At 44.7% G+C, this 16,378-nt stretch overlaps 1 protein-coding gene across 1 annotated transcript in view; it reads left to right on the top strand.

Moving 5' to 3' along the window:
* The window catches only part of C2H4orf50 (chromosome 2 C4orf50 homolog), a 170,355-nt gene that overhangs the window by 15,166 nt on the left and 138,811 nt on the right, over positions 1-16,378 (top strand). The window contains exons 4-7 of the mRNA XM_090034492.1: positions 973-1,659; positions 2,999-3,052; positions 11,624-11,738; positions 13,072-13,211. Of these exons, the coding sequence (XP_089890618.1) occupies positions 973-1,659; positions 2,999-3,052; positions 11,624-11,738; positions 13,072-13,211 (996 nt within the window). The remainder of the gene's footprint in view (positions 1-972; positions 1,660-2,998; positions 3,053-11,623; positions 11,739-13,071; positions 13,212-16,378) is intronic.

Raw genomic sequence — 16,378 nt, forward strand, 5'->3', positions numbered from 1 at the left:
CACTTAAAAGGATCTCATGGTTAAGAATCATTGTATTAGATAATAATAATTAAGGTAAGTGATTATTCCCCCTCTACTCAGTACTGGTGAGGCCACATCTGGAGTACTCTGTCCAGTTTTGCACCCCCCCTACTTCAGAAAGAATGTGGACAAATTAGAGAGAGTCCAGCAGAGAGCAGTGAAATGGTTTGGGGGTTGGGGCACATAACTTATGCGGAGAGGCTAAGGGAACTGGGCTTATTTAGTCTAGAGAAGAGGAGACTGAGAGGGGATTTAATAGCAGCCTTCAACTGCCTGAAGGGTGGGGTTCAAAATAGGATGGAGCTGGACTGTTCTCAGTGCTGGCAGAAAACAGAATAAGAAACAATGGTCTCAAGTTTTAGCAAGGGAAGTTTAGTTTAGATATTAGGAAAAACTTTCTCACTAGGAGGATAGTAAAACACTGGAACAGGTTACGCAGAGAGGTGGTGGAATCTCCGTCCTTGGAGGTTTTTAAGACCTGGCTAGACAAAGCTTTGGCTGGGATGATCTAGTTGGGGATGGTCCTATTTCGAACAGGGGGTTGGACTAGGTAACCTCCTGAGGTCCCTGCCAACCCTAATTTTCTGTGGTTTTATGATAAGAATATGTTTCATCAATAGTAATCCAATATATGACTTTTCATCCATAAAGGCATTATGATTAATGCATATTAGTTCTATAATACATGGGCCTAAAATTTTAAATATGGAAGCAGGCATGCTTTTAAGTAGGATGTTTTAGTAGTGGCTGAAGAAGCAAGGTACCAGGTGAAATCCTGCTCTGACCCCCATATTATGGAATTTTACTGACTTCTGAGAAGGTTTTGTTCAAATTATTCCAAGACTTTGACCAAATGGTGATTCGGAAGACAGAGGTCACTTAATTAAGAAAATTACTTGGAAAATAGGTTCTGAATAAAAGCTTAATCTTGTTAATCACTGAAATTGGCAGGTTCAAAACCAAGAGAATGCAGAAAAGAAACAAAAAGAAAAGTTGCGTCGACTGCAAGACCAGCTGAAAATCAAAAAGGATGAAGTAAAGAGCCAGTCAGAGTATTTTGAGCACTTCAAACAAAAGCAGAAGCAACAGGCAGCAATGCTGAGAGAACGGGTATTTTACCTTCAGGGTCACGTATCTAGGCTGGGAAAAGAAGTTCTGGACCTCAATGCCACGCTGGCTCTTCTCACCACTGAACTGAAAGAGAGAACCTTCCAATATCTCCAAAGGAAGCTGGAAGCCACATTACCTGGAACTCAGGGCTCTCTGCACTTTGATATGGATGTAACCAAAATGCAAACTCTCCTTGAAGATGCTGAATGTTACATAAAAAGCCACCTTCAGACATTGCAGCAAAACCTGACAATGTTAGTGGAAAGAGAAGAAAGCAACAGCAGAGAACAAGCAGACCTACTAACCAAGCTCCAGCGCTCTCAGGACTCTGAAGACTCCCTTCTGAGGAAATTAGAGGAATCTTGCCATCATGTTTATGAGCTGAAGTTGTCTGAAGTCAAGCTTCAGGAACAAATTGAGGAGCTTATGGAGGAAAACAAGACTTTAAAAGATGAACTAGGAGTCAAGTTACAAAAAGAAGCAGGAAAAGAGTTACCACCTGCAGGTATAGAAAACGGAGAAAATGCTGTCAGTGTGAACCTGGTAAGTGAATAGAATATTGAATGTAATTAACTTTTATATCCTACTATTATTAAACTATAATTAGATATAATATAATTATATCTAATTATAATATATTATAATTAGAGATGGGAATAAGCTACTCCTTTTTGGGGGAGCAATAAAGTGCACCTTGTTGCTTGCTTCTCTTCAACTGCCAAAGGCTGGTGAGGTGAATGGTTACCACTGCGTGGCCAGTCTGTCTATTGATCACTGCTGCGACATTTGAGCTTAAAGGTTTACTTTACATTACTTGTTGGCTTGGGCCATTATAAGGAAAGAATAAAATCAGAGAGAGAGAGTTGACTGCTAGTGGCAGTACCTAGGGGCATTGTGGAAGGAATTAAAGGAACACATGCAATGTCTGTGCAAAATGCAATGTGTTATGGAGACAGCCATCTAATTAAAGTTGGTAGAGAGAGGACGACTTTCTCTGAACCTGGGATAGCCTGTGTTAGAAAACTGCTTCAGGGCAAGTATCTTTGTAAAGCTGCTAGGGTCCAAACTTCTGTTCTCTGCTGCTCCGGCCATAAAATGGAAAGTTGCCCAAGAAACAGAACCAGGAAGCCTTTCCTTTTCTCCGGCTTTTGTGTAAACCATAGGCTGCGAAGCGTGGAAGGAAGACTTGATGGGCATTTTTGTTGCCTTTTCTTTGGGGTGACTGCCCAGGGTGCCTTTTGTAATTCACGGCTGGAAACCAGTTTTCTTATCAAGAAATAAAACGTACTCAATCTTCATCTAGTTTTCAAGAACCACCTTTGCAGGGCATCCTTGGGAGAAAATTAACTTACTTGTCTGATGACTGAAGATTTAACAAATTAATCTCATTATATAGTTCCCATATTCAGCTATTAAATTTCAAAAGAAAATTATTACTTCTCAGCATGTAGTAAAATGTGGGCTTATTTGAAGCAATTGAATTTGTTGACCTCATCCTAAGTCTTCATCTAATCTTTCTTCTGTATTTCAAAGGCTCTAGTGAGCCCTGTATTAAGACAGGGGCCAAATCCTACTTCCTTACACCAATACTACCTTCAAAGTCTGATATTTTTCCAATGTTGAAGTCAGTGGGAGTTCTGCCTGACAAAGGCTGGCCTACCTTTGCATACTGTATGACTTTGGCATAATCAAAGTGGCTTTAAATGATAAGGCTGGTAGTTAAAGAAAAGAATGAAATGTACTTTTGTTGGAGATGAGATGTATGTCATACTGGCAAGGAACCAGGTGGACTTGTTGCTTTGTCTCAGTGCATGCACTTTTGGGTGCCATGAAGTCCTGGGGAGACAATGATATCCAATTACTACAGGCTGATTTGATGCATGCAAGCTTTAAGCTCACAGAGAGTATCAAAGGAAATAATGTACTTGTTCCAGTGCTCAGCTGTACTAGACTTACCATATTTCCAGTTTCAAAAAAGAGGACACCTGCGTGGGGGAGGAGATGTGATTGGAGCGGGGCAGGCATATGCCCGTGCCCTGCTCCTGCCCTTCATTCCCGAGCCACAGCCTCCTGTCCCTGCTGCTGCCCTTCACTCCCAACCTTCAGCCCTCCTGTCCCTGTGGATACCCCTCATTGTGGACCTGCAGCCCCCTGGCCCTGCCTGTGCCCCACGCTCCCAGCCACAGCCCCCTGCGCCCCTCACTCCCAAGCTACAGCTCGCCCACCCTGCCAGTACCCTTCACTCCCAGCCCACATCCCAGCCCCTTCCCCCACCTCCCTGCCTTCCTGCCCTGCTGCAGCCCCAGCGCCAGCAGGCACCTGCCCCATCACAGGCCGATCCACAGACATACATGCGCTTACTTCCCTGCAGCTACTGGGGTGCGTGGAGAGGCACATGATTTCCCCAGCCTCCTATAACCTTCCCCTGCTCTCCCCAGCCCCAAGCAGCTCCTTGCTGAGGTAAGCCAGAAAGTGCCGGGAAAGCAGAGGCAGAGCAAAATACCAGGATATTTGAGGACGCTTTTAAAAAACTGCCCAGACAGAGACGGGAGGACTCAAAAAGAGGACATGTCTGGGGAAAACCTGTACATGTAGTAACCCTAGGTTGTACCTGCAGTCAGTATGATGGTAATTTAACTTATACCATTAGAATTTAATTGGCTTGTAGTCTTCAGATACTGCAGTGATAAACTCTTTTACAAAGACCTTTTTAAAAAGGTAGCTAGAATAGTACTTTACACTAAGGAACTACTTTAAATTATTGAGCAGAAACTTTTAGGAAATTGGTGAATCACCTGTAGCCTGCACTTCTTGCAACACATCTGAAAACTCATATTGTTTTATCAAAAGTGAGCGAATAAAAATCCTTTCAGCCAGCAACTTACATTTCCTTTATCTGGTTCTGAGGAGTAGAAAAATTATGTTCCATGGACAGCCAGAATCACAGGTGACAACTTCTATAGGCTGGCACAGGTAACATTGATCCTGCCAAGCTATTTTTAAATAGGTTACTATAAGTGAAAGAAAACAAATCAGTTAGTAAGGTCTGATGGTCAATATTGCCCCAAACTCGCATAAGTTTTAATGTCTAAGGTATCTTTAATATAGTGAGTTTCCAACCTATTATCATGGAGGTTCTAATCTGCTGCCCTTGAGAATCTCTTTTCTCCTTTCTGTACCCCTAAACAGGAGGGGCACTTGCATGTGAATTAGATGCATACACACACACAAGAGATGCATATATGAACTCATATGTGCACACACTTTCTGTACATATTGTTGAAATATTGAAATTGGTTGTGTTGCTTTGGGGGTGGTAGAAGGAGGAATAGCAGGGGTAGATCTCAGGGTGGAGGGAAGGGGTTGTCATGGCAGTCACATCCCCGTTCCATTTTTCAGCACGGTAAACTCTCCCACCCCTCAGGTAGCAGTGGACACCTTGATGGCTGTGCAGGGACCCAGCACAGGAAGAGGGGAGCCATCTACCATCTACTGTCCCCAACCAAACCCAGCACCTGCCACAGCTGTTCCCCACAGCTGGAGCCTCTGGGCCAGCAGGAGAAACTGGGGGAGCTGGTCCCACTGACTGGAGGTTTCTCCTGTTCCAGCTGGGGGCTGTGGGTTGTGCTAGAACAGCAGGGGACACCTTGTGGGGGTGGGCAGGGGACAGGTACAGGGCAGGGAGACCAACTTACAAGTTTTCTGCTCCCTGCCAAGCCCACCACCTCAGTTCTGGGGTCAGCCAGGATCAGTGGTGTCCTGGGTCCCCCTGCTGCCCTGGGGGTCCCAAGCAGGCCTTGCCCCCATCCCACCCATGATCTGGGTGCATGCCACATCCCTCTTTGCCATATCCTAGATCATCCTGTGAGGAGTTGCTTTCTACTGGTTTCCCCAGTAGCACCAGGAACGGTTCTGATGTGATCCAGGAGCTGAAGGAGACACTGGCATTAACTCCTTTGCTCAGCAGCTTCTCGTGTTTCTGTGTAGAGGGTGGTGGATACCTGTGAATGTTCTACTGCCAACTGAGAGCAGGTGCCTCAGAGAGCTGTGGATGGGCAATCACCTGGTTTTGCCTGAGCATAACAAAGAGCCTAGTGTGCAATGACTTCTTTCTCCACAACAAATCAGTGCATCACAGGAAAGGGGGAAGCTGAGAACCCATGACCCATTCACAACCCGTTTTTTTCTGCTGTTGACTAGCTTGAAGCAACGCCCCGTAAGCCAAATAGGGATGCCCAGAGCTCAGAACACTCCAAGCCTTTCCCTTTCTCAGTTCAAACACATCCCAAACCTTCAGGCTTGAGTACAGACAGTCAAAAAGCCCAAAGCTGAATTGATTCAGTCTTTGCAGGTTAGCCTAAACTTCAGAGATTAAACTGACTGGAGGGTACTCAAGGAGCTGGCGAGCATCATAGCCCAGCCCCTGGCACGGATCTTTGAAAACTCCTGGCGCTCTGGTGTAGTGCCTGAAGACTGGAAGAAGGCCAATGTGGTGCTGATCTTCAAGAAAGGGAGGAGAGTGGATCCAGCTAACTACAGGCCCATTAACCTGACTTCTATCCTGGGGAAGATCTTAGAAAAGTTTATTAAGGAGGCCATCCTTGATGGACTGGCCCAGGCTAACATCCTAAGGGATAGCCAGCATGGGTTTGTTGCGGGTAGGTCTTGTTTGACCAATCTCATTTCCTTCTATGACCAGGTGACCTATCACCTGGACAAGGGAGAAGAGATTGATGTCATATATCTTGACTTCAAAAAAGCTTTTGATCTGGTATCCCATGATCACCTCCTGGCCAAACTGGCTGGTTGTGGTCTTGGCTCTACCACAATCCGCTGGCTGGGAAATTGGCTTCGTGGTCGGACCCAGAGGGTTGTAATTGATGGCAGTCACTCATCGTGGTGCCCTGTGACCAGTGGAGTCCCTCAAGGCTCTGTCCTGGGACCCATACTGTTCAACATCTTCATTAACGATGTGGACATTGGAGTCAGGAGTGGACTGGCCAAGTTCACCGATGACACCAAACTTTGGGGTAAAGCATCCACGCCAGAAGATAGGCGGGTGATCCAGGCTGACCTGGACAAGCTCAGCAAATGGGCAGACAAGAACCTGATGGTGTTTAACACCGAAAAATGCAAGGTTCTCCACCTTGGGAGGAAAAACCTGCAGCATCCTTATAGGCTCGGCAGTGCTACATTGGATAGCACTACAGAAGAAAGAGACTTGGGGGTCATCATTGACCACAAGATGAATGTGAGCCTGCAACGCGATGCTGCAGGTAGTAAAGCGACCAAAATGCTGGCTTGCATCCATAGATGCTTCTCAAGCAAATCCCAGGACGTCATTCTCCCCTTGTACTCGGCCTTGGTGAGGCCGCAGCTGGAGTACTGCGTCCAGTTTTGGGCTCCACAATTCAAAAAGGATGTGGAGAAGCTTGAGAGAGTCCAGAGGAGAGCCACGCGCGTGATCAGAGGTCAGGAAAACAGATCTTATGATGACAGGCTGAGAGACATGGGACTCCTTAGCCTGGAAAAGCGCAGGCTCAGGGGTGATCTGATGGCCACCTATAAGTTTATCAGGGGTGACCACCAGGATCTGGGGGAACGTTTGTTCACCAGAGCGCCCCAAGGGATGATGAGGTCAAATGGTCACAAACTCCTGCAAGACCGTTTTAGGCTGGACATAAGGAAGAATTTCTTTACTGTCCGAGCCCCCAAGGTCTGGAACAGTCTGCCAGCGGAGGTGGTTCAGGCACCTACATTGAACACCTTCAAGCGTAAATTGGATGCTTATCTTGCTGGAATCCTATGACCCCAGCTGACTTCCTGCCCTTTGGGCAGGGGGCTGGACTCGATGATCTCCTGAGGTCCCTTCCAGCCCTGATGTCTATGAAACAGAAGTGTACAGACATTTTACCTTTGATTCAGGAAATGTAGCCACATAGCTGCAGTGGCTTAGTCCAGAAGCCAGAGGGCACTACAGCATGGCTCTCTGGCACAGCGCCAGCCTGGGCTGTGTGTTTGCTTCCTCTTCCTGCTGCCCCTGAGGTTTCTGGGATTTGCAGTCCAAAATCAGAGCATCAGAACTCCGCAGGGTTGCTTATCACTTCCTCTTCTTATTTCCAGGTGCTTCTGGGATTTATAGTCCACAGTCTCAGCCAGCAGTAAGTTTGAGTGCCCCCTCCTCCCTGGCCCCAAAATCCAGCTGGGGTTTGCCTGGTGGGGGGCTGTCTCCCTCCCCATCTCCCCCTACAGACTGGGCTGCATTTCCCTATTCTTTCCTGTCAGCCAGTCCTCACTGCTCCAGCTAGGGAGCAGAAGGGTGGGGCCAGCTGCTCTCTGGAGCAGAAAGCACAGCACAGCAGAAGGCTGCAAAGTGTGCTGGGATGCTGAGGACTAGGATTTAACTTGAACCAGCAAGGGGTCTGGGACAGAAGTTTCATAAACCATTCTGACCCAAATCATTTAAATCTGAAACTACATTCAACCAGGCTTATCTTAAACCAGTTTCAGCCATTTTGAAACTGGTTTATGTGCAATCAACTTCTGTTCTGTTACAGGTTTAAACCAATTTCTGTTCACTTAAACTGGTTTATGTGTAACTTATCTCCCTAGCCCTGGCCTCCAGGCAGGAAGCCAGAGGCTGCCTCTGTGCTCATTATGGCCTTCCTTCTGATTCAGTCAGAGACTTTGTGGACTTTTTCCTTTTCCCCTGTGTCAGTGGAAAGGGAGAAGAAAACAGCAGATAAATTTGCTCTTGAATGTTGTGAGCTGCAATTAATTGACCCTTCTGGAATCATATTGTCATTCTAGTGATATAGTTAGAACCAGTTAACTGTAAAGGTTGAGCAAAGTGTCCCAGGTGACACAGGAAGTCTGTAGCATTAGTACCACCCAGTCCTTTAATCACAGCATAGTTCTTCGGCCTATGCTAATAGCTAATTTAACAACTTGGAGGGAGACTAACATACAACTTCATGTTGTAGATATGTCTTAAATAATCCAGCGAGCACAGTCTGTCTAAATACAGTAATGTTACCTTCATGCAGTACATTTCTGTTTGATGAAAGGTTGTAGCCCTTAAATGGGCATTCTTAGATGGGGAAAAGGATCTTGATCACTTCTGTTAATATTGATGCTATTTGTAGATAAAATCAACAGCAAAACTTATAATATACTATACTGATTTTTTTTTAAATTGATTTCTTCCTTCATGAAATACTAACTAGAATTATTTTAGCATGAAGCAATGCTTTGGGATACTCAGGCACAGAAGTATATAGAAAAGGAGGAGGGAGCCCTCCAGTGGTGTATTAAAAAAGTGGAAAGTTTTAACTTGTTTTTCAATTAAATTATTTTTTTTTAAAATTCCCAGATTGTATTTCACTGGCATTCCAGTATTGAAGCCAAAGTGCTGGCAAAATTCACTGATTAATTACTGATAATTAACTGTAGACTGCCAAACAGTATGAAATATAAAAGAGGGTATTTTAAAGTTTATAACTTTCCAGGCAGTGCATGGAAAGTTATTTATACATCGTTTAATATATTTCATTGGTGATTTGACCATTCTTCAGTCAGAAGGGAAGTAAGTAAGCACAGTCACAAATATCATAAGTTTGTGCGATATCCACTACAGTAAACCCATCAGTAAATACTGTCATTCAAAGTGTAAACACCCATGAAAGCTTGTTATAGTTGTTATCACTTCCTCATAAAATGTTACCAAATTTAGTAAGTATTTTGACTCTGTTCTTGTGTTGAGACCTACCTTGGCACAGGTATCTAGTCAGAGAAATCTCATTGAAGAATTTGAGATCTTGTGAAATACACTCAAATATGGGTTTTGCATATTTAGAAGAGTTAAAGCCATGCACTGATGGTCCGGCTTTGCTGTGCTCATGGAGTGCGGAGTAGTAATGGAGATATGCATTTTTTAATGCATAACACAATTATGTTTGTCCAGAAACTTTCTGAGCTTGGTGAATAGTTTTTGTTGTAAGTCATTTTTTAGAGGCCAATTCACAAAAGTGCCAGAGAAGGTGCTGCTGCTGTCCCTTTACACACATAACTCAATGATGTGTGAAAAGCTGTACCATTTCATTCTCTTTCTGAAAGGATTCAAATTCGTATCTCCCACTACCTGGGAGAATGTCCTATTATTATTAGAGGGCATTTTTAGATGGGGCAGTGGGCCTCAATCACTCCTGTTAGTACTGTTGCTATTTGCATTAAAATGCCTGGTGTCACATGGAGAGACTGAGAATGGCCTGCCCTAAAATATAGTGTAACTTGATGGTAAGGAGAATCAAAAGAAAGAAAACCCAGTCCATGCTTTTCTGATTTAGGGCAGAGATTTGAGCCTGCTTCTCAAGAAACTGCCCTGAACACCAGGGCAGTCATCTTTTGAGATGGGTTTCTCACATCCTGTGTAAACACTTACAACTCAGCCCTCTTGGATAAGGCCCTTCCTTCTCTGGTAGATTTGTGACTCTAGCCCTTCTTTTGTTTAGCAGATCACATAGGGCAACGTTTAGCAACCTATTTTAGTGGCAGGCCAGAATAACCCACTTTGGGTCTGAAGAAGGTCAGCACTGGGACCCAGACATGATCACTGCCACTTCTGACCTCCTCCCTTTCCTTCCATGCTCAGTGGCATCTCCCTTCCTTTCCATTCCCCACTCCCTGTATCATGTATCTAGATGTAGGAAGGGGAGACCCACCCATCACTGCCCGAAGCTGCTCCTGCCTTGTTCCAGCTAGCGCTGCATGGAACTGTGGCCTGGGGAGTGGAGCTTAGTTGGGGACAGTAGCAGTGGGCAGGTTCCTCCTCTCCACTTGGTCCCCCCAAGTGTTGTTCCCCACCAGTCCAAGAGTAGGTACAGAGAAGGGAAAATGAAATGCTGCTGCCACTGTTCCTGGCCCAGTCCTCCTCCCCCATGAGCTACTGCCTGCAATCCTGGCTGAACCAGGGAAGGAGCAGCGAGGACGGTGGTAGTCATTGGGCCTCCCCTTCCTGAACCCAGAGATGCAAGTACAGAGGACAAGGGGGAATAATGGGAGGTACCCCTGAGTGCAGAAGGGAAGGGAGAGGGTACTGAGAATGGATTTGGGGGGAATTCTTACTTGATTCAGGGACTTAAAACAAGGCCCAAGCTGCTGCTTGCATGGCATGGTTTGCCTGCCCAGGTGGGATGGGGGTGCAGCACTGCTTGTTTCTCCTATGCCCCCCCTTTTCAAAGTCCTGGATCTGCCTAGGGCTTTAACTTCTGCTAGGTTCCATGAGGTTTAATCCATCGCCTCACAGTAGAGGTTTTTGCATAATTCTTTTCAGTAATCTGTAAAATATATATTGGGGATAGGCAACACCCAGCACATGTGCCATTTAGTGGCAGGCGGAGACATTTTCCCTGGCATGCCAGGAGGTGTGCGAGGAAATTGTTTAAAACAAACAAAGAAAAATGTAAGTTGCTGCTCCAGATCCCAGTGCCATAGCAGGCACCAGGGGCAGAGTCAGGGGAACACAGGTGGAGACACTGTTTGCATTCGGCTGACCCTGCCCCTTGTCCCCAGGCTGCGTCTGCCAGCCTGGCCCAATCCCTGGCGGGGAGCTGCAGGTGGGCTGCGCTGGACCCTGGCAGGTGCTGCACAGAGCCGCAGTGCTGGAGGCTCCCAGCAAGTGGGTGAGCCCGGGACTCAGGCAGACAGATGCCCCGTCCTTTCTGGGCAGGGACAGCACTGGGGCACCAAGCGCCGGGGTCAAGTGCTGGGGGCAGAGTCCAGGCAGCGCAGGGAGAATCAGGTGCAGGAGGAAGTGCCGTGGGCAGCCCAGCTCAGCTAGCTCCTTGGAAAGGCAGGGGCTGGGTGGGAAGCAGGGGCTGTCCCAGGGCTCTGTGGGCTCAGGCTGCAGCTGGCTGGTGGGCAGGGGCACCTGAGGTAGGGCATGGCCTGGCTCGCTCAGATCCATACACCCTACCTGTGAGGGAATGCCACCTGGCTGGGAGAAGACGCTGGGCTTAGGGGACTCCCAGCTCTAGGCTCAACCTCCTTATGCAGTGGGTGCAGCATAGGCAGGTTAGAGCTGCCTCCAGTGCAAGGCCCAGCTGCTGTGGGAGCCCCTTGGGGTCTGGGAACAGCCACCACCTGTGGTGCTTTAGGGTGAGCTGGTTGGGAGCCTGGAGTGAAATGGCCCTGTGTGGCCCCAGCCCTGACCCCCGGCCTGGAGCTGCAGGTCTGTAAGTCTGGGGCCTGGGCAGGCCAGACCAGCTGCAGCAGCTGTTCCCAGGACCTGGGGGGGGGAGGGGGGTCTCATGGCCAGGCCCTCACACTGGGGGTGGCTTTGCCCCATTTGCATTATACCTGGTGCACAGGGAGGCCAAGCCCGGAGCAGGAATTTTTTAAATAACAGGGTAAAGAGAATTGCATAGGTATTACAAACAGTTATAATTTAATTATGCCTTTCTTCTTTGTTCTTTCCTTTGTTTTTCCCATTAAGAGTGGAGACCTCTTTCAGGATAAACTACTAAATCTGAAGTGGGAGACAGTCTTGGATCCATCCAGAAACAAAGCTACTCAAACTTCATCTTTACCGCAACATGACAAGGAGTCTGGTAAAATAGTAGGAACTCTGCTTTATTTCATATGTATTAGTAGTTCAAAGGAGGGTATTTTTTAAGTAGTAGGTTTACACTTTTAAGGGGTTAGATATTACAGTTAGAGACCATGCATTCCCTGAGCTGTGGTCATATTGTGGTTCACAAAAGGATTAGGTTTCAGTAGAATTTAGAGATGAGGAAAACCTTGCAGAAGGCATACCTTATAAATAAAGTATGATTAATATGTTAATGGAGCAATACATTGTAACTTGCCAAGTGTTCAAGCAATTTATTATGTAGTAGCAAGCTTCAAAAATGATAATTGAGACAGAAGAATATTACTTGTTATGTGTAGAATACCTTGCAACTCATTTGCATTGTGCTTTAATTCAATTTTGTGGCACATTATAGTGATAGTGTTTGGCCAGGTCCTCCAGTATCCCAGGATGGCCTGCTCTCCCTCCCCCGCCCCCCCAACTTCCTGCAACAGGACTCCAAGTTGTCCTGAATTCTGCTGCCCCAGGGTGTCTCAGCAGATGTCATGACTCACCACCTCCCCCCCTTTTCCCCAACCACCTTCAAGGTTGCTTCTTTAAGGAGTCATTTAGCATGTCTTTCCTAAGAGAGCTGTAGAGTGCAAACAAATACTCACCGTGACCTGCTTTACTTGCACACAATAGCAATGTCTTGGAGAGAGAGGAAAAAGCACATACACAAAAACAGCTTCTTAGGTATCCCAGGGGAGTTTGAGCCCTGCCACTTCTTTTGCATGGGTTTCTCCTTCTCTGTGCTTGAGTTGAGGGAGCAGCCTCTTCACCCAGAGGTTGTCATTAGCAGCACAGCTGAAGAAGGTGGTGGTGGAGGGGCAAATGATAGCTTCTACCACCAGCTCCTCTTGCTGGCAAGTGCTGGCAGAGCAAGTTCCCAGGGTGCTTTTTTTTTCTCTCTGGGTCGCTTGTTCTGTGACTGCTACTGGCAAAATTGTCTGTCAGAAGAGACATAATTAAGTTCTGCCACTTGGAGTGCTCAGCACTGGCCTAACTGTTCCTGCTGGGATCCAAGGAAGTTTTACAGCTGATTTCAGCATTAATAATTGTAGGCTAATGCTGAGCATTTCTGAAGATCTCATCAATAACTTCTTGATACCATCTGTAAAATGTGGATGACTGAACCTCCATTTGGTGAGTGCTTTGGAATCTGCACCTATATAAGAATGTATTAGTATATTTTTATTAATATGCACACCGTACACTTGCGGTAGAGAGGATGGTTCTGCATGTGCACTGGTTAAAATCATTTTCTCTGTAATTCTGCATGGCATTAGTCTGTATATTCTCTTGCCTGACAGAGAGCGCCTCAGAACACAGCAATGGTCAGCTTAATAACATAGAGAGATTGTCAGATGAATTTTTAATACTGGTTTTGGAATGTGGCTCCAGTGCCTTGTCACCGATTATGGAAGAATTCAGCCTACTTGCTGCTGGGAAGGTGAGAGGAAGTATTTTCTATTTTTGCTGTTTTCACAAGTACAGCTTGTCTGTGAATCACATGATAAATAAAGAGCAGAGTGAGTGAATTGAGAAACTAGTTATAAAAGTAAATCTTCCAGAATGGAAGAGATTAAGATAAAGACAATGATCTGCTAAGAAAAATGCCTGGTTGTTTGGTATTTTCACCTTAGAAACAGTGTATTCCATGCATGGATGACATAGGTTTTACGGTAGCAAAATAAAAAATAATCATGAAGGTCTGACTCTTAGATCTCTGCTGTGGATGCTGATGATCAGGGATCCTGGTTTTCCATTTCCCAAGGAAAAATGTAGATTTTCTCCAAGAAACCACAGGTTTCCCTTTGCAGAGTTCCAGCCTGCAAGGAGCTGCTTGGGGCTGGGGGATCAGGAGGAGGACAATGAAAGACGAGGGGTGCACACATGCATGTGCCTGGCAATACAGCCAGGCAGCTCCCTGTAGGTAAGTCTGTGGGAGGGAGGGCATAGGCGATGCATAGGGAGGAACAACTTGTGGGGAGATTGTGTTCAACTGATACCTAAGCAAGGAAAAGCACAGATTTTGGATTTTTTTAATCAGAGAATTTGGGGTTTTTAACAGAGATCCAGGATCCCTCTTAATGACCCATTTTGCATTCAGTGTGAAAGCCTGGCCCTAGTGAAGTCGGTAACAGCTTTGCTACTGAATGCGTGGGAGTCCCCCTCTCAATGAGAGTCAAAATTCCTGTTGAGGTTCATGTGCAAAACAGGCAAGAGAGAGAAACAATGTTTATATAAGTGCAGGGTTTTGCATTGTGTTTTTGCAATGATGTCTTTATGTGTAAGAAACAAACGGATATTTGAATTAACCCTTGGCAACTAAAAAGCTGGTATGAAAACCAGCAGCTAATTCATATATTTGATATCAATTCCTGCTATTAAGTGCAAAAAGCAGTCTCAGAACTTAGAGGCTGATCACATCTTCACATCACATCCTTATATTCACAATGTGCTCTCATGCCATCAATCCCTATATGCACAGTGCTAATGTTATATGGAACGTATGTCCCAGAGGGATATATGAAATACATTTTTATTTTAATTTACTGGTCTCTTGCTTTCATAAATATATGAATAATAAAACTAATCCAAACATTATGAAATTGGTTCTTGGATAAGAATTATTTACTGTTTAGTAAATAATTTTTATCATTCAAATAATAAATAGCATTATTTAAGTAAGATTAATATGGTGTTTAGTAAACAGGGGTTTTCCACTTGCCCTACTCAGTTTAAGGTGATTCCTTTCACTATTGCTATTCCAACCAAAAAAAATAAAAATAAAAAAATTAAGCCCTGACTGAAGGTTGCTTGAGCAAGCTTCATTTGGCTTCCTTGTGGACACACATTTTGATTCAGTCTTTAATTAAATATCATTAGCTAATTTCTCCCTCTCTCATTCTGTTCACAGTAGGCATTGCATGCATTTAATGAACAGCCATATAATATTTTTTCTCTTTATTTTTCAGTTTGTGGCCCTAGGCCTTATTTTCTACACATTGCTCTGAAGCTAAAATTACTAATTTCTTAATGGCTCTTTTATGGCAGTCATTATCACCGTATCTGTCTGTCAAAATGCAGTGTTTTATGTTTATGGAAATGTGAGAGATGGGGAGGTAGGCACTGATTTTTATCACTGGTGTTTTACTGATTGGAAATTAGGATACAAAAAGACTGAAGTAAAAATGTTGTGATAGGTGTAAGGGACTTACCTATCAAGAAGTCTGTGGCGATCTGAAAAAGTAGAAAGTCAGGAGGTATTGATAATTACAACATGGGCATAATCTGATTACATATGGAGACTTAGAGGAAATGGACCATGTTTGGTTACTATATGCTCAGTCTGGACAGCACTAGGAAATGAGAGAATACAGAGTATATTCAGTGCTTTTATAATCTTCACAGGTTTCACCTGCTTTGGGCTTTTGAAAAGTATCTCACTGCTGGTCCTGGAGAGCAAAGACTGAGTTTTCCTGAAGCTCTTTTTCAGAGAATATATACGGACACATGTGCAGATCTAATATTTTTAAAAAGTGGGTTGCAGATGGTCTGGCACATCATCACATGTAACAAAACAAACTTTTTTCAACTTAAAAAGCAGCTAGGAGCTATATTAATATACTAGTGGCCTCGGCTACATTGTTCAGCTTGGGATCAAAGCAAAAATGTATGTGACTTTATTGGAATATGCATTAATTTCCTGTATTGTACAGAATTTATAAAAATGCAACAAAATAAACATGTTCTTTTATTAGTCCTGCATACATTAGTATTACATGTATATCTCCTTTTTAGATTCATAAACCAAAATTCAACCTTTTTGAGCATCTTGACAGGTCATCCATTGCAAGTTACTGCCACACCTGAGTTAGGGTTCACCTGAGTTAACATTTCCACACCTGATTTAAAGTTTTAAAAAGAGTTAGAGTTAGAAATAGCCTGCAGGGATGTTAAAAAAAGAAAAAAAAAGAGCTACATGACCAGGAGCAGCTAACAGACAGCAGGATTATAGCAGAAAGGCTAGCTTGATTAGTGGAACATTGAGACCATTAGAAAGGAGAGAGGGCCATTAACACCTTTGGAATGAAGAGTTTAGAAGGAATCCGGTAGATTACAACATACCATGAACTCATTTGACTGCTCCAATGCTGCCTGGATAGAAATGTTGCTGCCACTGCCAGGCAGTTGGTTTTAAACTTTGTGGGGCCAGGAACCAAAGAGGGGGATGCAGCTGTACCAATGTAACCACCCTGGACCTGCCCCTGTATAGACACTTTTGCTTTGTCTCCAGAAGACATAAGCTAGAGCTTGTTTATTCAAGGTTTGGCTTTTTTGTGGAATTTGAAAAGAATTTACCATTTTCTGCTAATTGCAGTGCTAGAATCCTGGTCCCACTGAAGTCAACAGGAAAATTTGCAACTGACTGCGCATGAACCAGGATTTCACTCTCAACAAAAACTTTTGTCACTTTAGCCACAACCAATGCTTTAAGGGGAAGTTAACTTTCCAGTTGGAAGCCTTCAGCTCTCTCAAGTTAGAGGGAGAAAAGCTCCCAGGCTCATTACAATCCTCTAAGTTGTACAGCATTTCCTTTTAAGGCTCCTTGGA

Source organism: Crocodylus siamensis, chromosome 2 (genome assembly GCF_052110815.1).
Source record: "Crocodylus siamensis isolate JL-2025a chromosome 2, ASM5211081v1, whole genome shotgun sequence".
In the NCBI taxonomy this organism is placed as follows: Eukaryota; Metazoa; Chordata; order Crocodylia; family Crocodylidae; genus Crocodylus; species Crocodylus siamensis.